Source organism: Pimephales promelas, chromosome 16 (genome assembly GCF_988280905.1).
Source record: "Pimephales promelas chromosome 16, fPimPro1.hap1.1, whole genome shotgun sequence".
Lineage (NCBI taxonomy): Eukaryota > Metazoa > Chordata > Actinopteri > Cypriniformes > Leuciscidae > Pimephales > Pimephales promelas.
The window spans coordinates 17,050,500-17,073,360 of NC_142784.1; the positions used below are offsets into that span (position 1 = coordinate 17,050,500).

At 38.9% G+C, this 22,861-nt stretch overlaps 1 protein-coding gene across 12 annotated transcripts in view; it reads left to right on the forward strand.

The window, feature by feature from the left end:
- Nucleotides 1-22,861, forward strand: part of nbeab (neurobeachin b) — a 279,115-nt gene that overhangs the window by 171,208 nt on the left and 85,046 nt on the right. For all 12 annotated transcript variants that reach the window (XM_089121103.1, XM_089121108.1, XM_089121105.1 and 9 more), the window contains exons 37-38: nucleotides 12,974-13,125; nucleotides 22,529-22,675. In XM_089121103.1, the coding sequence (XP_088977229.1) occupies nucleotides 12,974-13,125; nucleotides 22,529-22,675 (299 nt within the window). The remainder of the gene's footprint in view (nucleotides 1-12,973; nucleotides 13,126-22,528; nucleotides 22,676-22,861) is intronic.

Sequence of the window (22,861 nt, forward strand, 5' to 3'; positions counted from 1 at the left end):
TGTTCAGTATACAAACGTATATTTTGCATTTAGCCCCATTGTACCCTACTCAAAAACACTGAAAAATCTTCCCAACCCTAAACTAGCATGATCCTTCAGAAACTGTCACATGATCCTTCTGAAACAGGTTGTGGTGATTAATATTTTTGTGGAAACTGTGATAAATGTTATGCAGGATTCTTTGATGAATAGAAAGTTCAAAAGAACAAACATGCTCGTTTTGGACCTTAAGAGACTTGGTTGCTATGAATTGTCCTGAATGGTCTGTCTTATACCTTGTTCAGATTACACGATTGTAGCCCGATTTGGCACGATCCGTTTGACGTAGGGTGTCGTGGGGATTCGTAAATGTCAGCGGGCGTCGGACTCAAGATTCGGTTGTATCGTATAGTGTGTCATAGTGGATGACAACCTACGTCACTTCTGCGATGCTTCACATCACAACAAAAAGACTAGCATGTTTCTTTAACGGTCGTCCACGACGGTTTCGTCACATGTATGAGGTTGACCAATAGGAGCTCGGAAGCTTTTCCGTACGCAACTTTCAAAAATGGCAAAACGGAAGAGAGACGATGGTGCTAACGTTAAAACTAAAAGTACAAATTTATAAGAAAACAATATTTTACCTCAGGTTCTCTTTGGAGGATAGACAGCCCATACAGTCCTCTTCAAGCAATCCAGGAACATGTCCTTTGACGGGTTTTTACTTTTTTATGAACACATGAATACAACACTACAATACAATGCCAATACAACACTCACCGCTTCATCCATTGTTTGCTTACGTTCATTTCCGGAAGTCACTCGCTACTAGTTTCGCCTTCTCGATGACATCACGCGCACCGTTAAAGTCGGCATGCGATGACTGGTCAGGACGCAATGTGTTGTCTGACATGTGTCTTGTCCAGGACACAACAAGATTTTAGGAGTCAAAATCGCGTAATCTGACACAGTGATTATCGTAACAGACAAAAAAAAAGTGTAATCTGAACCAGGCATAAATCTTTAAAAATTGTGTTTTGGTGTTCAACTGGGGGAGGGTATGTGACTGAATTTTTCTACAGTATTTCTTTAAGCCAATTAGGGAAAGCAGGAGAGAACAATCAGATTCAAATGATCTTTCAAATGACATTTGAAGACTGATGGAGAAAATATTAAAACAACTCTTTAGCCACACCTTTCCCTGAATGACATTCATTATTGTTTCTACAGCCTTGAAATAAAGTCCACTATGCTAGTTTCCACTGAAGCTTCCTTTGTTCCAAAAAGTTTGTTTAGCTGACGACATGTGGCCACCATTTGCAAGCTAGAAACTTTCGCAACGATTCTTTCACTCACAAACCCCTCCGATTGTTTTTGACCTACACAAAGTCACTTCCCCTTAGGCATGCTTAACCTCAAAGCCTGTGCTAATTATCTCTGGGAAGAGGTCCGTAGGAACGATCATCAATTCCAACAGAAAAGAGCGCGACTGCTAGAGTTTTCCCACTCTGTTGGCTCTGTCTTTGACGAGAGATGGACGGTTTGCCGAAACGGGCGAGAAGGGACGCCTGACCTGTACTAGAACTCTGTCTCTCACCCAGGCAGCCGCGTCTGTCTTCATCCAAAGCAGTGACCCGCAGTGCAGGCCTTGCCGGTCTTCAGCCAAAGTGCTTTTTATGCGTCTGCTCAAGTATTTTAGTTTGATTCAGATACATAATCAAGGCTTTTCCTTACCGGAAAAATACTCAGTCTTGTAATTTGATTGGTTTGTGGACTATCACATGTATCACATTTTGTCACATTTCAAAGATTATAAAGACAAAATGTAATCAGAATTAAAAATTTTGGTTCCATGAAGACTTTTGGAACTTTTTCATTAAAGAAATGCTTCTTTATAGTGGAAAAAAGTTCTTTAAATGATTAAAATGTTAAGAACGGTTCACTAAAAGGTTCTTTAGAGAACCAATAATGCATCGTTGTGAAAACACAGTTTTACAACCTTTATTTTTAAAGGAGAACTCCGGTCAATTTTAACATCAGAGCTCATTTTTTGTACATTTGGAGTGCTGTCAGTACAGACAAAATCAACAAAAAGTGATGTTGCCTGCAATCGTAATGACAAATCAAGGATGTTAAGAGTCTAAAATCAGGTTTAGAACATTCCCCATTGCAAATGAACAAAAAAAAAAATGAGCTCAATGTTAAAATGGAACGGAGTTCTCCTTTAAGACCGCAACTTGCATCATACTTAAATGTTTAACTTGAAGGATGAGACTTGAAAAATGCCCGGATACTCTTGAGTGTTTATGTATGAATTGGCTTTGATTTAGATATACACAGTTTGGAAGAAATGAAAGCCAGGACAAAGATGAAAAATTCAAGCTAGAGAATATATTCAGAGAAGATCTGTTTACCAAAAGCTGTTTTTTTTTTAAATATTGCATGAGGCATCCTTTTTTGTGGCTTTTGCAGTTAGGCTACCTCAAGCGTAAATAATTTCCATCTGAGGTGCAATTCCATGAGGAATACTGTCTCAAAAAAAAAAAAAAAAATCATAAAAGCATATTAAATAATCTCCATCTTGGAATGGATTTTGGCTGTCAAACCCAAAAGATCAAGCTGTATTAGTTACTAAATTTTAAACAGACGTATGTGACGGGAATAGAGAGGGCACGTCTTGGCTTAACTTCATTGAAAGTGTTGAGCGTGTGTTTTGTGTCATGAACATGAAGAATGGCAGCCGTAACGTCAGAGAGTCAGTGTGGCACTGAGGAAAGCCAGACAACCCCCAAAATAGAAACCAGTCGTTGATTACTGCTATTTCACTAATTATGTTCCATTTATGTCCCCAATGGAAGCATTTAATGAGAACATAATGGTGCCTTATTGAATTCCCCTGCCATTCTCTCATTTGCCACAACAAGAGACTATCTGTAGTGATGTTATTTCCAGATAATCATCAATGGCCTCAGTGACCGTGATCATGACTGTATTCTTCTCTTGAGCTGTCAATTAAACATTCATTTAATGTTCATTTAGTGTCCCGGCCAAATGCATCATTCTGGATGGGCTCCATAAACCAATGAATTAAAAACAGCAAATGCAGACTAACTGACAAACTCTAATTGGATTACTGTGGATTATATGCTATATACCGTAATATATAAATAAACCATATAGTGACTTATAATGACATCAGTGTTTTATCTACCACAAAAATCTGAATTTGGTGACTTTTCCAAACAAATAAATGTTAATATTTGCAATAAAATGTGATTCATTCAAAATATGTGGCATATCGTAATTATTATTATTATTATTATTTTATTTAACTTAGGTTTATTAAATGTAATTTAAAAGGGGTCCTATTATGTTTTTGCACTTTTCAACTTTAACTTTCCAAGAATTACAACAAACGAATTGTTTAGCCAACAACGTGTTTTTTTTTTTTTTGGGCTTTGTGAAGTCACAATGTTAGTCATTTAAATAATCCCCGCCCACGGAATATGCAAAAAAACTGGATGAGACATTGGATGAGCTGCTGCTTTGTCAAAGACACTGTTTTATTTCATCCCTTTCCAAAACTCATTTGTTTGACATTCCTAAGGCTGACAAACTTAGAGTGGTTAAAATTGATTTTGAACGCTGTTATTGAGTATTATTATTATCCCAGATTTTTTTCTGTGTGCTGCACATTTGACAGAGAACAGCTTCCAGAACCACAATGCAGGCTACGCACAAAAGCTTCTCCTAAAATGGAGCAGTTCCCACTTTGTCAGGACAATCTGTTGTTTGTGGATCACAACTTGTAAATATGTCTTATAATTTGTAGTTGCGTTTTCTATATTAACAGTTCCAATTATACATTTTTTGTTGCTCCGCTCACCTGCTTGCCAACATTAGTGTTGATATAGTGTCTACTTTTGTAAGCTTTCGCTTTTGTAAGACTGTTCACCACCCCTTAGGAAAATTAACCATGGCTTTGTGATCGATTACTGTTTGTATTTCCTTAGTTTTCCAACAAATATCATGATTAAATTGTGTATAACATTGGGGTCTAAAATAACAAAGAAAGGTACCAAAAATAAAAACCACTTTGAAACGTCCTGTGAAATCCGTGCTTGCAAAGTCAGTGCATGAAATCCGTTCTGGACGATCCTCTTGTTTGTTAACATTGTCAGGGTCTGAATCGGGCTTGAATTGGTTTGAAATTGCCGCCATCCTTAATATTTACAGTAGAGCAGAACTCGCAATTATGGAGGGGCGGGACATTTCCTGAACACATGCTAAGCACTGCCAATCACAACTATCCAATCACAGCACATTTCTTATTTCAGAAGGAGGGGCTTCAAAGAAACAGGAAATAAACGTCGTGTTTTGGGCCAGACTGGGAAGAGAGGAGCTGTAGTGATGTAAAATATGTGAAAAATAATGTGTTTTTTGAACAATCAAGCATAAAAGCATATTCTAGTACACCCCAAAAACAAAATCAAGACTAAGTAGTAAAAGGGCATATTAGAACCCCATTGAAAATAAATTGTATTTTTATATATGTTATATGTTGGACATTCACTACACTTATACTAGATACTGGATGGATGGATGGATGGATGGATGGATGGATAGATAGGCATACTGCAGGCCTTTTCACATAGCATGCAAACAAGTCTTATTTGTTTAATAATATCTGTTTTTATTACTGTTCAGTGTCAAGTGATGAAATCAGATTCAGTTGTTCAGACAGTCGGTTGCCATAGTGATTTAGAGTCAGCTTCATTCTTCTACTAAACTGAGCAACTGTCTTTGTAGAAAATTTTGCCTTTGCTCATGTCCGTCCACAAAATAAGTGCCTGAGACATTACTGTATTTTAAGCATTATTGCATATACTGTATAGAAAACCACTTGTACACTAACCTATATATTCAAATATTTAGCTACTACTTAGCAAATACAACCATACGGGGAAAGAGACACTGGACATTGTGTATGAATTCATGTCCCAAAGGCCAAATAATAATAAAATATTATTTGACCGTTTTGAAACAATTTCAGAGATTGAGATTGGGAATCCTTGTTTATTTATTTATTTGTTTTTGTCTGTTAGAACAATGCACAATTCAAAAAGGCTCCGCTCAGAAGACTCAGGCTCTATTAGACCAAAGAGACTCAGAGGTGGTCAAAACAGCTGTCTACTTAGAAACAGTTGCACCCCTGAATCCCCCCACTTAAATGAATCTTTGGAGATGTACAATGAAGGTCTGCTTGCTTTGACCGTTCAAGCCCTGCGGAGCAGCACGGTAACAGGGTAATCCATCTCATGAACCAGCATCCCATAATCCCCCACAATACCAATGTAAAAGCCCAATATATCATATCTGCAGCTGGGCTTTCCAAAAAAAAAAAAAAAAAGGAACACAGCTATATATATTGTATTTTAAGATTAAATTGTTATCCTTTCCTTTATTTCCCATTTTGCCATTTTATACTGAATCATAGCTGTCAAATTTTTACAGCCTTTCACAAACAACACATGCCCTATGGACACGAGAGTCCTAAATCTTGTTCTCACTTTCTGAGAGTGTTTTTAATGTGTGGTAGAGAGAGGGGGATACACACATTTTTTATACTAGTCTTTTGTGATGCATTTAAAAAAAAAAAAAAAGACCCAAAGCAGTTGTAAATAATGACTGGCATGCTGGTCGCCTGATAGTTTTGGTTATCAGTGCAGGGAAATTAGCTTTTAAAATGCAGTTGGAAATCCATTTGGGTGATTGATGGGCGATGTGACTAATAAATTTGAGCCGCTTTCGAGGAGGGCCGGTCCTCCACCATCCTTTATGGCTGTCATCATGAGCCGCACGATTGGTAAAGTCGAGCGTGTCGGAAGCTAATTCCAGTGAGTGATTGCCATTCAGATGAAACGACTATCAGGATCCACTCTTTAATATGAAGACCAGCAAGAATGTAGTATTTCTTTTTAAAAGTCTTAAAAACAATTAAGTAGCCTATTACTGTTTTTATTCTCCAATAAAGACTCCTGGACAACAGCACTAACAGCTAATATTGATATTTATACAACAAGTGCTGATATAACAGCAAAGATACTGCGTACTTATGCATCATGTCTAGTCTATGGATTTTATACGGTCATTTTGGTAACTTTGTCTTTCCTCCTGCTATGTAAGGACATCTGTGACTGTTGAGTGTATGAGAGTCCAACATATTTTGGAGAAAATCCTAGATAAAGTCCGGGAATGAATATAGAACTGTTCATTGCTCAGCTGGTCCCACCTCTTTGATATGGTTAATGGTCAGCTGATGCTAAATCTTTTGCAGATGTTTCCCTCTTTACCCTTAAGACTTCATCCAATGAATGCGGAAAAGTGCAACGCAATATGGCAGAACAATTCCTTCCTCTAAATAAGAGCCAATCGCCGATTGGTAAAGTCATCGCTTCACTACAGCTGCCGTTAGAAGCTCCGGTTCCTACAGAAACAGTCAGACGCACGCTTCAACTGCGCATGCTGATTAGCTTTATCCAGTCTGAAAAATTAATTTTCTGTCATTATTTGAGCGTTTAGAACAAAAATTTGACAGTTGTCAGATTTTCATTGGTAATTTCAAATTTCGAAATTTAATCGTAGGCTTGGCGAACTTCTTTTGGAGAATTTGATGTTTCCCCATTTAAAGAGATAGGAGCTGCACTTGCATGCCCGAGAGGCGCTTTAAAGATGGCCGCCGAGTGAAATGACTTGTCTTAAAGGGACTAAAACACTGATTCATCCAGGAATGAACTAGTGGCTATCTATTAGTGAGTTAGTGAATCGTTCATTCATTTATTTACTTTACATTTATTCATTTAGCTGACGCTTTTATCCAAATTGACCAACAAATGCTAAAGGTCAGAGGTCGCACGCCTCTGGAGCAACTAGGGGTTAAGTGTCTTGCTCAGGGTGTCTCACAGTGGATTCGAATCTGGGTCGCTCACACCAAAGGCATGTGTCTTACCAACGCCTTCTCATCCTAGGGTGTCATATAGTGACACTTTTGAAATTTCGGCTAAATCCAACGCACATGGCACCCTTTAGCGTCTATATAACATGCACAGAGCTTTGTTCGGTTAGGGTAGGTTTAGTTCTGGGGTAGGTTTAGGGTTACACCACTAGGAGGCGCCTTCTGGCCCATATATATTTGCGTCTCATATTGACGCTAAAGGGTGCCATGTACGTTGGATGTAGACGAAATGTCAAAAGCGTCAGTATATGACGCCTTGGGATGAGAATGGGCTGGTCTTACCCTCTGACTACACCATCACCACCCTGTCATTCGTCCAATTTATTCTGTATCAGTGATCAAAACTCGGTTATACACTTTATTTTAAGGTGTCATTGTTACAATGTAGTTTAATATTTTAGTACTGAGTGCTATTAAGCAACTGCATGTACTTACTGTAGTGTTAGGGTATAATTAGGGTTTGGTTGAGGGTTAATTGCATGTAATTATGCATTACTTTGGTAAGTACATGTAACATATGTAACAAGGATACTGTAAAATAAAGTGTTACCCAAAACTCATTTGTTGAGTTGTTCTGCGACACGAAACAAGTTGCTTGCTTTTCTTTTTGTCTGCAGTAGATGGACATATTTGACTTTTCTGGTCACATTTTTTTCAGCAACTCGCACATAACGCAGCAGTCTAAAAAAATCTAAATTTACTTGTTTTTTTTTTGTTTTGTTTTTTTTTTTCAATTTACTGCCCCGCGTCTGCCATTTTAAAAGGCAAAATTGCTTTCTGTGTGAACTGGCCTTAATTTTTTGTGGATTAAAAACAGTAAAATTCACACACAATCAGCATTCCTGCTTGTGTCATATTGCTTATATATATATATATATATATATATATATATATATATTGTTAAAAGTTTACAGTATCCACATTCTCCCTGTGGAAAGACCCCTCTTTTGAGCTGGACCACCCTGGGTGAGCTCACGTCATGGCACTTTTGGCACTGACTAAATCCGGCTCTATATGTTGACCGCAGGGTTTAACGTATCACTGGACCCCCGTCCAATCCGGTGGAAACCACCACCAAAGCAAAAGCATATGCTTTAGGGGAAAGAGGGTGAAGAAATGTAAACGGTGTCATCGAGCACCCTTTGGTTTATCGTTCATTGTAATATTGAGTGCTTGTCTAATCCCCTTATTACGAAGAAAACGAAAATGTTTGGGCTTTCCTCTGAATTGCTGTACACAGCCGACATACTGCTGTCAAACCAAATCAAAATCATCATGTGTGCTGAGGGAGGGGAAACTCAGAAATCTTCAAAGTGTACGTGCTTGGATTTCTCCTGCGGCCGCGCGCCACATTGCCTACTCGCGTGCAGCTTTGGATCTTCTAATCTTAAATGGTAATCGCCTGGTTGCCTCAGTGGGATTTACATTTTTTTCACGCTGTAATCTTGCATTTACAATGTCATTTACGTGACTCTGGGCCGTACGCCTCTTGACATCTCTGTCTGGCTCTCGAGGTATAAGACTGACAACAGACAAGCCCCAGACACAGCGCTTTGCTTTTCATACCCCGGCGAGTGATGAACTTTTGGCATGCTGCTTGTGTATGCAAACAGGCTTTGTTTCCTACACACACACACACACACACACGCACACGCACACACGTTCTTGATTGATGTTAAACTGAGAACGAGCACTCGTGTTGCTGTCAGAGCTCGGTTAAGTCCCTTGAGCCTCCTGATTTCTTGACATTTGTAGATATAATATTCACGCAACAAGGAGCAGCTTTTGTGATGTGATCCTGCTGTAACACTTTAATCTGTTTAGACTGCCTCAATATTATGGCAGAGTGGAGAGAGGCCCATTCAATTCAATCCATAGCTTGGGGCAAACACCTCGGTAGGATTTGAAGATCATTTTTTTTTAATGGAATGGCTGCCTGGTGTTAAAGTGAGAATGCTGGCTTCTCTTTTTATATATATTTTTGGTTTTTATTTTGCTTTGTGGGCATTAATAAAGTTGTTCTTATTGTGATTGCTATTCCAGAGCTATTTTCATGTGGATTTAATCATATGGATCCATTAAACCTTTTTTATTTATTTTTTTTACATTTTTTTAAATGGAACACATTTTTTTATTCATGCAGTCTTCATATAATTACAGTTTATAGTGACTGCAATGATAAAAAGTCCAAAAAATAGAAAAAAAAAAACTACATGAAAATTATCACCAAATGATAATTTTGTGTAAAGTAGCGTTGTTATTTACTGAAAATCTTCCCTTCCATTGCAGCTCTTAAAGTTGGCACGAAAGGAAAATTCATCATCTATTTTATAAATGTCCATTGTTGTGGATGATTCGTTCTTTTTAATTTTTTTATTTGACCTTGTAATTTTTTTATCGAAATGTCAAAACTCGATCTTCCGATGAAACAGACATTTGAGGCATCCAGATCTTCCTGAGTCCAATCAACAAACAATGGATTGAAACCCTCCATCCTTTTTTGATAAATATCTTTTACTAATACGCATTTTCAAACTGTTGTGGCTTAGTTATGACATCAGAAACAATGGCGTCGGTTTCTCAATGATATGAAAGTTTGACACTTCTTAACATAGACGTAACAAGATTATCAATGAATGACAACTTAAATTTTAAACACAAAGATATTGTGTGGAAAATATCATTATATCCTATTTCATCTTAGCCTGGCTAACACCAGACCACGTATCAATATCATTGAGAAAGAAACGTGGTCTGGAAACCACATGTTCATTTTCTTGTATTTGAGGCGTGGTTTACGAATGCCCGGAGCCATATTATTGGGTTCTACGAATGTCTATCAAATGCGTCTGTAGCTCATAGCCAATCGGGTCACTGATACCAGATGACGTAAGAAAATTAGACGATGAAAAAGATGATAGGACAATAGACGCCTGTCTGTTTTTTTTTTTTTTTTTTTCGCGGGTGTTTAAAGGAGTAGTTCACTTTTGAAAAAACTTTTGCTGATAATTTACTCACCCCCATGTCACCCAAGATGTCCATGTCATTCTTTCTTCAGTCGAAAAGAAATAAAGGTTTTTGATGAAAACATTCCAGCATTTTTTCCATATAATGGACTTCAGTGGGAACGGTTCAAGGTCCAAAAGACAGTTTCAGTGCAAACTGTTCAAAGGGGTTTAAACGATTCCAGACGATGAATAATGGTCTTTTCAAGCGAAACGATTGCTCATTTAAAAAAGAAATAACAAAGTTTAAGTTGTATAAGCTCAAATGGTCGTCTTGCTCTGTTCTGCGATGCACGTTTGTGACTCTCCTGTTCGAACTCGTTCATCAAAATGAACGAATCTTTTTCCGAGTCAATTGGTTCATTAACGAACGAATTGACTCGGAAAAAGATTTGTTCATTTTGATGAATGAGGCGAGCATTTGAGCTTATAAAACTTAAACTTTGTTATTTATTTATTAAATCAGCGATTTAAACAGCGATTTGAACGAGCGCATATTAATCAAATCAATTGACTCGATAGTAAAAGGTTTGAAGGCCGCAGTTTTACGTGGAGATTACAGACTCAATGAACAACATCTCAATAGCAATACTAAATTATAAAGGCCGGTTTCATTTAGACTGTTCGACGATTTGGGAAAATAAAAGCCCGGGCTATTATTGGAAGTTTTACGGTATGTATACACAAAGGCTGTGTCAAAAGGTAACTTCGTGTCCGCTGCCAAGATGGATCCATAAAAATAAACAGACTGCTTTGGTGTCGCATAGACGTCGTCATCGTCTTGCCGCTCCCTCCCCGTTCTGTGATTGGATCTCAGGGGAAAATTTGGTTCATGGTGTCCAGGCTGCCTAGCAGCTTGAATAAAATTGTGCTGCGGCAAGGCTCATCTTTTTTTTTTTTTTGTTACAATATTGTTTCAATATTCTCTTTTTGTAAGACAGAACATGGACTAATGACTCAAGTTATATTTTATGATGGGAATTAGTATATGGCTTAAAGTGGATGGTGTTTTTCCCCATGAGTAGCTGGTAATGAAGATAAACCACATGTGGAATTTGGTGATTGTCCCATACCATGCTGTCATCTATCCCCCAATTACACCAATCATCACTCTCTAAATCCTCTTTGGAGTAAATTAGCTGCAGTATTATTTAATGCTGGCCTGTTTTTTTTCCTTTCCCTTTCTCTTACACACCGTTTTAAAGCCTTTGAAACATCTCCAGCCCGAGCGCGCTCGAAACGTTCTGCACTTAGTAACCTGATGCTGGGCCCGTCCTTAATGGTTTGCATTAGCTGCAAGCAATAAAATTAGCCCAGGTCCCTGCTAATGTTGGAATAATCATTTACAAAGATGGTTACCACATGCTGTAGCTGTTTCCCTCTCATTCCCCGCGCTCCCCTTTTTTTCTCGGCCTCTCATTTCTTCTTTTATACGGCCTTAATTCGCTGTTATTAATAATGAATAAAAACGCAATTTTCTGCAGCTTGCTCCAGGGCCCTGGGAATCATTTCAATGAATATTTCAGCACGTTATTTTAATCACAGCTGCACATATGCAGAGGGAGGGGGTCTCTGTTTTATTGGCCTGGGGTGTGGCTCTGGTGAGACCCCAGCATCATTAAAACCCCTCTCCGGCTGCATAGAGGGTCCTACCTCTGATTTACAAGACTTGTTAAAAAACACAGTAAAAAGGAGGCAAGCTGCGCCATTTATACTTGTAATTTGATACAGTATTTGTTAATGGGACTTGCTGTTATTTATTTGTGTGCTGGATAGCCACGGCTGCTGTTTCATGCCCAAGGGGTTCTCGTGGAAAAAACGTGTCTGGAGATTTAATGAACTTCGTGAATTAGTTATATCGTTTTGATTCTCCCTCATGTGGAACCCTTTGGTTTGGGTGTCCTCCAAAATGCAATTCTCCATAGCGTTGTATGTAGAATATTACACTACTATATAAATCTAAGTGCTTTCTTGTGTACATGTGTGTGTGGATGGGTGGGTATGGAAGCCCATTTCTGCCACATAAAATAATCATGATTTGCTAAATTATAAATTAAAAAGTCAGAATTATAATAATAATAATAATAATAATTCATTACATTTATATAGCGCTTTTTTTTCTGGAAACTCAAAGCGCTTCACATAGAGGGGGGGGGATCTCCTCAACCACCACCAATGTGCAGCATCCACCTGGATGATGCGACGGCAGCCATATTGCGCCAGAACGCTCACCACACACCAGCTTACTGGTGGAGAGGAGACAGTGATGAAGCCAATTGGTGTATATGGGGATGATTAGGAGGCCATGATGGACAGAGGCCACTGGGCAAATTTGGCCAGGATGCCGGGGTTACACCCCTACTCTTTCGAAAGACATCCTGGGATTTTTTTTATGACCACAGAGAGTCAGGACCTCGGTTTAACGTCTCATCCGAAGGACGGTGCTCTTTGACAGCATAGTGTCCCCATCACTTTACTGGGGTGTTAGGACCCACACAGACCACAGGGTGAGCACCCCCTGCTGGCCTCACTAACACCTCTTCCAACAGCAACCTGGTTTTCTCAGAAGGTCTCCCATCCAGGTACTAACCAGGCTCAGCCCTGCTTAGCTTTAGTGGGCAACCAGTCTTGGGCTACAGGGTGATATGGCTGCTGGCAAAAATTATGACATGTAGTCAAAATGTTGACATTATTTGGAACTCAATTTCGACTTTTTATCTCATAATCATGACTTATTGTTTCATAATTTCACCCTTTTGTCATAATTATGACTTAAACGTCTTGTCATTTTGATCTTAAACGTGCATGTATGATTAAGTATGTCATAATTATGACTTAGTTGATAATTTGCCTTTATTGTTTACCAATTTACCAAAGCATGGTGTTTTCAAATGTGATCGGTAGCCTACAATATATGCTTGTTTCTATTGTACGTATATTTATATATATATTTTTTTCTGATTCCCAACAGGAGTTCCAGTCTTTTCCCCTTTTCCAGTCAGCTGCATGACTTCTGGCGTCTGGATTACTGGGAGGATGACCTCCGGAGGAGGCGGAGATTCATCCGAAACCCTTTTGGCTCCACCCACTTGGATATTTCGTGCAAATCACTGGAGGACTACGGTCAGTAATTCTGCCAACAGCCAATCAAAAATGTTGCTGGACTCTGTCAGTCTAGCTCATTATCCCCAAATTGCGTTCATTTCATACAATGACATCATTGTTCACCAAATGGGATACACATATGCGAATTAGAAAACCTCCAATCAATTCTTGGACGTGACTAATATTCTCAGAGCTGAGAAATAGTTAGTTGTCAGCTTTATAGGTTGTATATTTATGGGCCTTGTCAATTGAACATGGCACGAGTGTTTTATGACAAGATTTTATATTCTAACTGCACACATTGTTGAGAGGAAAATTGTGCGGTATGTTTTTTTTTTTTTTTTTAACCATTTCTGCTTTTTTGCACTCAAACATTTTTCCTCATTGACCCGTTTGATCTTGCAGCGTTGCCCACCGCACGCCTGTCGATTTGGCTCTGTGTCTCGCAACAGAGGCTTTAAAAGAGAAACGGTTCAATACTATTAACCACTGCGGGCACTTCTCCTCCAGGCATCAAATTGAAAATGCGAGGGGGAGTTTATTAACCGAACAAGGGCAAATCTATTGATTCTCAAGTACAATGGGGCGACTTCTCTCCTGTGCTCAGAATAATTACTGTAACTATTTCCATTACACTTGGGGAAACCTACTAGGGGCAAAGGCAAGAGAAATAGGCCCATTTATTTAAAACAATATACACAAGTGAACCCTTGATATTAGCTCATATATGTAGAGGCATATGGGAGTGTTATTTGACAGCATGTTTTGCTACAATGTTACTAATGGCCACCTCAGGTGCTAATGGATTGCACTTTTTAATGTAATGAAAATTATACTCTTTGATTATAGACATTACATCTAGATTTTGCCCTAAACGCCACATATTAACCAGTGATTTGTCATTTTAAAGTGTGTTCTGTGACTTTAATCTGTGCAGTAATATTGTGTCTATCTACATGTCTGGCCTTTTGTGGCCAACTGTTTTGAGGCCATGTCAGATGGTCTGTGTGTCAGAGCCAGAACACACACATGCACACTGGTACATACATATGCCAGCTGTTCCTTGACCTGCAGGTGGCCCCTGCTCATGTCACAGCAGACATTTTTTCCCCTTCAATTCATTTTTGCCACCATATCTAAATTCACACTGTCTTTCAAACATGTTACTCAGCATATCTCATGCATTTCTTTAGAAGCACACACCACTGCAGTATTCCTCTGGCCGGCTCCCTTTTCTTCCTGTCCTCGGTAAGTTGTCAGTGCGTCTCTGTGGACCCACGGTCTAGAGTCTGGGGCCGGTGTGATTGAGGACTTGTTGAGGTCCCCAGGCTTCTCCCAGTCTTTAATGAGTGGAATAATGCATAAGATTGTCATGTGAAAGGGATTGCCTGTAGTCAGATGTTGCCCCCACAATGCCATAGAGAGAGACTGAGGGAGAGAAAAGAGAGGCTTATCTAGATGGGTTTTATACAAAAGGAAAAACAATTTTCACCTGCGCAGTTACGTTTTATTTTATATAAATATGAGTTTATTACATATGAATTTGAATAATCTGTATTTGATCATATACATTTAGTCCATTGCATCTAACAGCACTCATATTTATAAGAAGATCCCTTAAAGGTAGGGTAGGCAATTTTCGGAGAAGTTAGCTTTGAAAGCATAAGATCCCACCCTCCCTCCAGAGCATCTACAAAGCCACGCCTCCTTCAAAACACATGAACGAGAGACGGCATTAAACTAGCTCATGTCTCAAAGAACATAACATTACAATAATAATGAACATAAACCGTTTAAAGAGGACTGACCTGTACCACTTGACTGCTGCAGATTCATTTCACCGTTGATTGTGTTGCCATTGAAATGCATATCGTCACGGATTTCCATCCCTTCCAAATTACAGTAGTTCGAGCCGAATGCAATGATTGGACGAAAATGTTATGGTCCTACGTCATTCACAGACGATACATATGCATATAAATACATTTAGACCACTAAACTTAGTGATTGATATCAGGATATGAAGAGACTTTCATCCAGCCTAACAAAAAATATTCTTGAAACAAATCGCCTACTTTGCCTTTAACTGTAATGAAAGCTAAACGCTGTACATATGTGTGGTAAGACTGTATCGAATCGTTTGTAGAAAGTTTCTCTGTGTTTTGCTGAACTGGCAGAAGTGGAGGTTTACAGCTGGTTTTGTGAGGTACGCTGAGTTAACGTAGGTGATTTAAATGAATAAACTGTTAAGAGCGCATATAAGTTTCCATTATTTTTGCCAGAAACCAAAGAGATTGAAACATTACTGCTCTCAAATGTCAGAACACTGGCAGTTGACAGCAGTCACTGAATATGGGGCTTGTTTTTATTCACAATGACATATTTTCATATAGCGCTTGTCTATGTTAGAACGTACGCTGGGTTTTAGCAATATTTCAAATTTCCTTGTGTGCGAAATGACATGGGTGGACATGAAATATGTCTCAGGTTCATTCGAAAAATATTCTAACTACCCTAGAAACAACATCATTATATTTGATTCATGGTAATTTAATGTATTTTCTGTGGATGTAATACGATCTTCAATCACTGAAAATAGAAGAACAGGCTGAATTTAATGGGACCTCAAATGGCTGACCATGTTGTATAAGCATTTGATAAACTGTACTGCTCTGTGCCTCATTCTCAGGTACCTTTGCATATGTTTGTGGGAAACTTAGTTTAAGGCAGCTCAGGTTAGCCTATTAGACTTGCTGACAAAATAGTGAGTGTTTCATGTAGTATATACAATAGTGAGTGACTTTGATACCTTCCCCCTTATTCACGAGCGGCTGAGTATGTTGTTAGCTGATTGGAATTGGGCAAGCATGAAATGGAAGTCAGGTTAATATTGATCCTGCTCTTTAACAGCCTGTTCTACCTCGGGGTGTCCTTACAGTCTCATTTTCAGGTGAGCAGCTCTGCCTGACCCATTGAACCCCTTTGGACAAAGATCTTTATAGCTTGTTATAAGAGAAAGAGTAAAAGAGAGGAAGAGGAAAGGTGGAAGTAAGGGTGTGTGATGATTCAAGTTAAGTTTAATCGACAACTCTTAAAGTCCCTGTAAAGGCAATTCTAAAAAAAAAAAAAAAATCTAAACCTGCAACTTGTGCCTTATTTGATTTGATTATGAAAAGCAAAACTGTAGGTTACAGTGATGAGCGTAGAGTGGAAGTGAATGAGGCCAATTTGTAAATGTAAAAAACAAAATGCATTTTCACTTGTTAACTTTTTTCTTGAGTGTAGTTATATACAATAATAATAATAATAACATTAAATACTATAATAAAATAGAAAAATCTTTTGATAAGGATCCCTGCAGGTCATTAAAAAGCCTTAAATTCAGTCTTGTCAAATTTAAGGTCATAAAGTCTTAAATTAAATGGTGTAAAAAAAAAAAAACAACAAAAAAAAACCAGAAAAAAAGATTTTAAATTTGAAGATGAGAAGACAGGAATCACGATATGACCTACTGTTTAAATTCAAAAACTCTCAGATAGCGTGATTTAAAATAGACAAATTGATTTCTATTTGTGTTAACTGATATTATAGCACAAATATAACACCACCGATTGAGCTTATATTGAACCTGTCATTTTCCTTTAATTTTCATTTTAAAGGTGCAATATGCAGGATTTTTACAGTACAATATCCAAAAAACACAATTTCAATATTATATATTTTGTTTTGTTGATTACTTGCAATATCCCAAATGTTTCCAACTATTTGTAAATCGTAAACTAAAAAAAACAAACAAAAAAATGCGATTTTAACCAAGGAAGGGTTAAACGAATCGACTCCCCGTCGCACAGTAGAGAAAGCAGTCGGGGGGACGTGGAGGAATAAAGTCTGATAAAGTCAAGGGAGAAGCCCATAGAGATTCATAAAGTTGATCCTGCTACTAGCTCATGGACAGCTAATACTCACTCTCTACATCTCTGTGAGATTCGGAAGGGAATTATTCAGATTTCACTCGGTACAGCTACTAGAAGACATATAGGTTGCTCACATGACAGGCTCAGTTTGAGCCTGCGCAGTACGCCTGGCTATCAGCTTTTAACGGGCTTAAATTTTGTCAGTTGAAATCAATGGGGTCGCTTTGTCCATTTCTTTTACTGTCTATGGTTTGCGCTCGCATTGCGATAGTAACCATGGCGACAGACGTGGACAACCGGGTTATTGTTGCTATGCCTAGCAAGACGCTCACGCTGCTGTTGTTTTGTTTAAACATTATGGACCATGGCAAGCAGACTTTGAGACAAAAAGAGAACTAAAACGAAGATCAACATCTTTCCAGATGCCAAGAGCTCCACGTCCACGACTAACTTCGACTTGACAGAGACGCGAGTGTGTTGCATGTATACTTTATTGATTGTTGATCTAGCTCACTGCTAGTCTCACACAGCCAACAAACAACCTAACTAACAACATTCAACACACTCAAATGCCATTTACTGTGATAGTGTAAGTGTTAGAGCAAGTGAAACAGTGCTGTGTTACCTCAAGTTTAATTCCTCTAATAAACTGACCTGTGTGAGTATTAATTCAGCACTTGTGTGTAGTTCGGTACAATGAAATATCCTTTATATCCGCGGGACTCGCGTTGCTTGTGGCGTTGGTATACGTCTAGCAATCGCGCCCTGCTTCATACCACAGTCATGTTAAAAACATCAATGTATTCACTCATCCTAAAAGATCCATCAGCTTGATGACAAGATCCATAATTATGCTTAATGTGGAAATATATGTCATTAATATACACCTTGTAAGAGGTTAGCGACCCCTGGTGGTGAAAATTCCTGCATATTGTACCTTTTAAAGCCTGATCAAATTAGCCCAAACATTTAAATGCACAGGCGTTTTAAATTCTGTGCACACAGATTTCATGTGGTCCTCCTAATCCGTCACATGGGTCTGTATGTGTGATACGAAATGCTTCTCATATGAGTAAAACTATAACAAAAACTTTGCATGGGTCTCCGGTTTCACTTTACGAAGTTGGGTTTCTCTTTCCAGAGCTGACGGCAGAATTCCTGGCGTTTGATCGACGAGCGCAGCAAGCCCACTTTGCCACATTGTTTGTGCGTGAATGCACTTATGGCACATGTGCAACATTTTGTTTGAGTTATTATATATCATTCAACTGCAGAGACATACATCTACATGTCCCACAATCGCTTTTTTCCATGATCGTACATTGTGTATTTTTACAAAATACACAATGCATCTCATCTATCAATCCCAGAATGGAAATACAGTATAGGTGTATATATTTTTTCTCTCTAATTTTTGGATCATTCTTTCATGGCTTCAAGTGGGCATGACTCAAGTGGGGCAATAAAAGTGCAAACCAATACCTCACAGCTCCAGCCATACATAAAACATAGTCTGAGCAAGGCCTATTTGAAGCCTTTTAGTTGGGCTGAAAAAATTGAGCCGTAAAACTATCAAGCACTTAAATATTTCCACCTTGAGAACTTCTCTCACAAACTGTAAAATTCCCTTTGCATCAAGCTATGCCCAAGTTTTTTTTTCCCTTTGATATGACTTTTGAAAGAAAAGAGGCAAGTAAAGAAATCAGTGTGTTGAAGAAGTCACATAGTGATGGAATGACAGAATTGAATTGCAAAATAGAGTCTTTTTTTCATTCCTTTTTCGAAGCCTTCAAAACCCCAAGCTACTCACTTCTCCTTGGCGTTTATCAAGTAACAGTTTTCCGCCAATGAAGGATCTATTTCGAGCCCACTTCAAATGTTTGGTTTTCATCATCTCGTGCTAGTCATTGGATATAAGTTCAGAGCTACATTTACTTCATCGCATTTTGATTTGTTTGTTATTCTACACATGTCAGTCAGTCAATGACAATTCCCCGTCCCCCAGCTGTATGGATCAGATCCAAGCTTTTAGCGAAGGACATCATTCAAGTCTTACAACGACTGGCAGGACAGCCATCACCTGGTCTTTCTCAACCCTGCTGCGTCATGCCAAATTTGTGCCCTGGGTAACATAAACCCTCTGATGGCAGAGCGGGTAAGCCGTGCTGCGCTTGAATAGCCTCACTGTTGGCCGTGATGGCTCACAGGAGTCCAGTGAGCGAGCTTCAGGGGTGCCGATAAACGAGGTGGTTGACAATACAAGCGAGGGGTTCTTTTGAGTCACTGGGGAGGTCTGAGTTGTAGCGATCTCGAGTTCCCATCAAGTCTCATTCCTAAGACTGACAAATGGTCGTCTATGTTACTAGAGAGCTCTTATATGTGACCATGGAGGCTTTCTATCAAAGGCTTGCCATTCAAGAGAAAAAACAGGAAGCTTCTGTACCGTTGTCATTGCTCAAAATAGCAACATGCATCACTGTATTCCAGAACCTAGTGAGCTGCTTTCGTAAGCACAATTCATGGCACTCCTGACCAAAAGGTAGGAATATAATTATACAGTAGCTTCCTGAAGCTTCCCATAGTTCCTAAGGTAAATTTACTCTCTTTTTTTGGCAGCACTGCACGTATTCTTCAGACAGAATATAGTGTTCGGTGAAATATGGCCAGTTTTAGAGAGAAATCATTTTACCCAACATTATCAGTTTTTGTCAGACACGTGAGTTTGTTGCGTGTGACGCCATTTTTGAGGTATCGCTACTGATTGTGAGCGTTGAAGAGATTACGAGAGTAGAGATAACAAGTAAATAACTCGCAAAACTGCAGAAGCACAAGAAAACTGAGAAAATACCGTACTGCAATAAACTCAATAAATATTGCAGGTACCGTTATTTGGAGATTCAGAACATAGATCCATATATGAGCTCAGCTGACTGCAGTAAGTTGGAGTGCTGATCCCGCATTGCTTATCCTCATACTTGGGCATCTTGTTTATGGTATAAGCGCATATAACGTTACCAGTGAACAATTTAAAAACTAGAAATCTCTTTAATCCCGCGGACATTTCACCAAGTTACTGTATCCTTCGGTAGGAATGTAAATAAATCCTGTAAAATTAGTAACAGCAAAGATAGGTTTGCAGTATTGATGATGATGATGATAGTGTCATGTTTAGGATGGTTTAGTTTGAAAAAAAGAATGAAAAAAAAACAAACAATACCCCAGCATCGGTACCTTACAAATGGCGGCTACGTCCTAATGCACTTCGTATATCACGAATGTGACGTCACCTGACAAAGACCGATTGTGTTCTACATATGTTTATGTTTTTAGACTACCACACTTGTTGTATGAGTTGTTACCTATGTAGAGTGCACAATAAAGTTGGAAAGGGTTCAATGTAAAAGCGAAACAAATGATGAAAGAAATAGTTTTGTGGTCTCCTGTTAGCTACTGTACTCCGGTATCTGCAAGATGGAGGAGTGTTGCATGAATGACAATTAATTGTAAACCCTTATATAATGTACTGCTGGCTTATAAAGATGACAGTAAAGTCCATATGTTGATTAATGTCAATCTTTAATGGGATTTGTGAACATTTTTTCCCACCAGAATGTTCATTATTAGTGACATAAAACTGATTCAGTGTCAATATGCAATGATATATTAGCGCCAATGGGGCTAGCAGAACTACAGTCGAAACTTCTACAAGTTATCAACAAATGACGAAATGCATTGACCAGGTCTGCTGGGACTTTATGTGTGTACAGATTTGGTTTGTTTTCCTTTTTGTGGCCTTCTTGGGTAAAACATCCTAAAGCTAGATACTTTTTATTTATTTTTTTACTTCCAAACTCCCAGGATAATTTTCTTGTCAAAACCCGCCTGGTTTATTTTGTCTGCGTTGCACCGAGGTCCTAAGCTTTATCTTGCCAGTCAAGACTGAAGCTCAGCCCCATCAGCTCTCCCTGCTTTAATGCAGGCGTAATGACGGTTTACAGAATTACGGTCTTAAGTTTCCCTCCGTCTGCTTTGATCCATGACCGCTCGCTGGCTCTGTGCCTCTAAACGTTACACGCTCCCTTATTTCCGAAAAGCGGTCCCACTTCTTCCTTGGCTCTGATGAAAGCTCTTGAGATACGAGACTGAGCTGTGTTATTTTTTTCTTCTCTCTCCTTCTCTTTTTCTTTCTTCATCTGTGTAGTGGTGTTGACAACATTCGAACGTGACCGCTTTGAGACAAGGTACATGAACCCCACGGGAGTGTGGGGAACATTTTAAACACTGAAAAGAAACATGTCAAAAGAGTGCCAGCCACTTTCTATTTCTGATAAGCGTTTCTTATTTCCTTTTTCCCCCCCACTGAATCTCTCTGTTCTAGAGTCTCAGGCAAATCTGACCTTATACAAGACAAATCCAGTGTGCAGTGATGTGTGTCAGGCCTGACTGCTATTTTTTTCTTTTCTTCAGTAATTAAAGCTGATGAATGAATCTTATTTTGTTCCATACAAAAGTGGTTACACACTTTTTGCATATATTTTTTTTTTCTTTTGGATAAGGCTGCGTGATTAGCTTTGGTGGTGTCTGCAGTCGCTTAATTGTACTGTCGGTTCAATCTCGTTCTTGTTGTCTGGATATAGAGAGCAGATTGCATTATGCCTAATGGGCTTCAAAGTGTATAACGGACTGCACGCGCTTTATCGTGAGTCTCTTTAAGGGAGAATTAAATTGTGTCTTAAGGTTCCGTCAACGGGTATGACGTCATTTCGAACTACGTTCGTTTCAGGAGTTCGAAATGGCTTTCCAAAGGGAAAAATTGGTTTGTGGTGATTATGTAATAGGTAGATGTGGTCTGAGGTTCCGCCTTTATTTACATTTATTCATTTACATGTATTCATTTAGCTGATGCTTTTATCCAAAGCGACTTACAATTGCTATATATGTCAGAGGTCGCACGCCTCTGGAGCAACTAGGGGTTAAGTGTCTTGCTCAGGGACACATTGGTGTCTCACAGTGGATTCGAACCTGGGTCTCTCACACCAAAGGCATGTGTTCCCCAACACCCCACCACCACCATTGCTTTTATGGTGACTTTAAACTGTGTCTATAAAACAATAGGTTTCCAGTCAGGATTTTGAACTGAAAAGAATCTGACATCATTGCAGATACTCATGCCAGATATAATTTGTTCCTACAGCAAAATCTCCAGTATCATTATCTTGAAAATTCAAGACGTCCCAGATAAAATGCGTTAAAAATAATCCACCAAGTTGCTTCATTGCTTGGCAACCAAAATCTATTTATCCATTGTGACTTAGAGATATTTGAGAGCACAAAAAATCAGTAAGATTCATTAAGAGACACAAGCTTGCCAAGAATGCACACAATATTTGTTTTAAAAACACCTAGGCTATAATCCACATATATAGACAGTACATGGATAATGTGTAGGTATTGTGATTCCAAAATGTGCTTAAGTACAGATATTGTCTGCTATTGTCTCCTTGCAGACACTGAGGAAGACGAGGCACTGAGAGGGAGGAAGGGCTTCCGAGGCCAGACGGTGGTCAGCCAGAGCCCTGAGACAGAGCTGATGCTCGAGGCGGACGATGACGCTGTCAGTCTACTACAGGAGAAAGAAGTGGACAACTTGGCTGGTGAGTGGGTCTATACATAAACCAGAGTCAAATCTGTATGGCAGATTGACATGACACTTTCCTTCAGTCCTTCAATTAAAGGGATACTCCACTTATTTTGGAAATAGGCTCATTTTACAACTCCCCCAGAGTTAAACAGTTGAGTTTTACCGTTTTCGAATCCATTAAGCCGATTTTCTGATATTT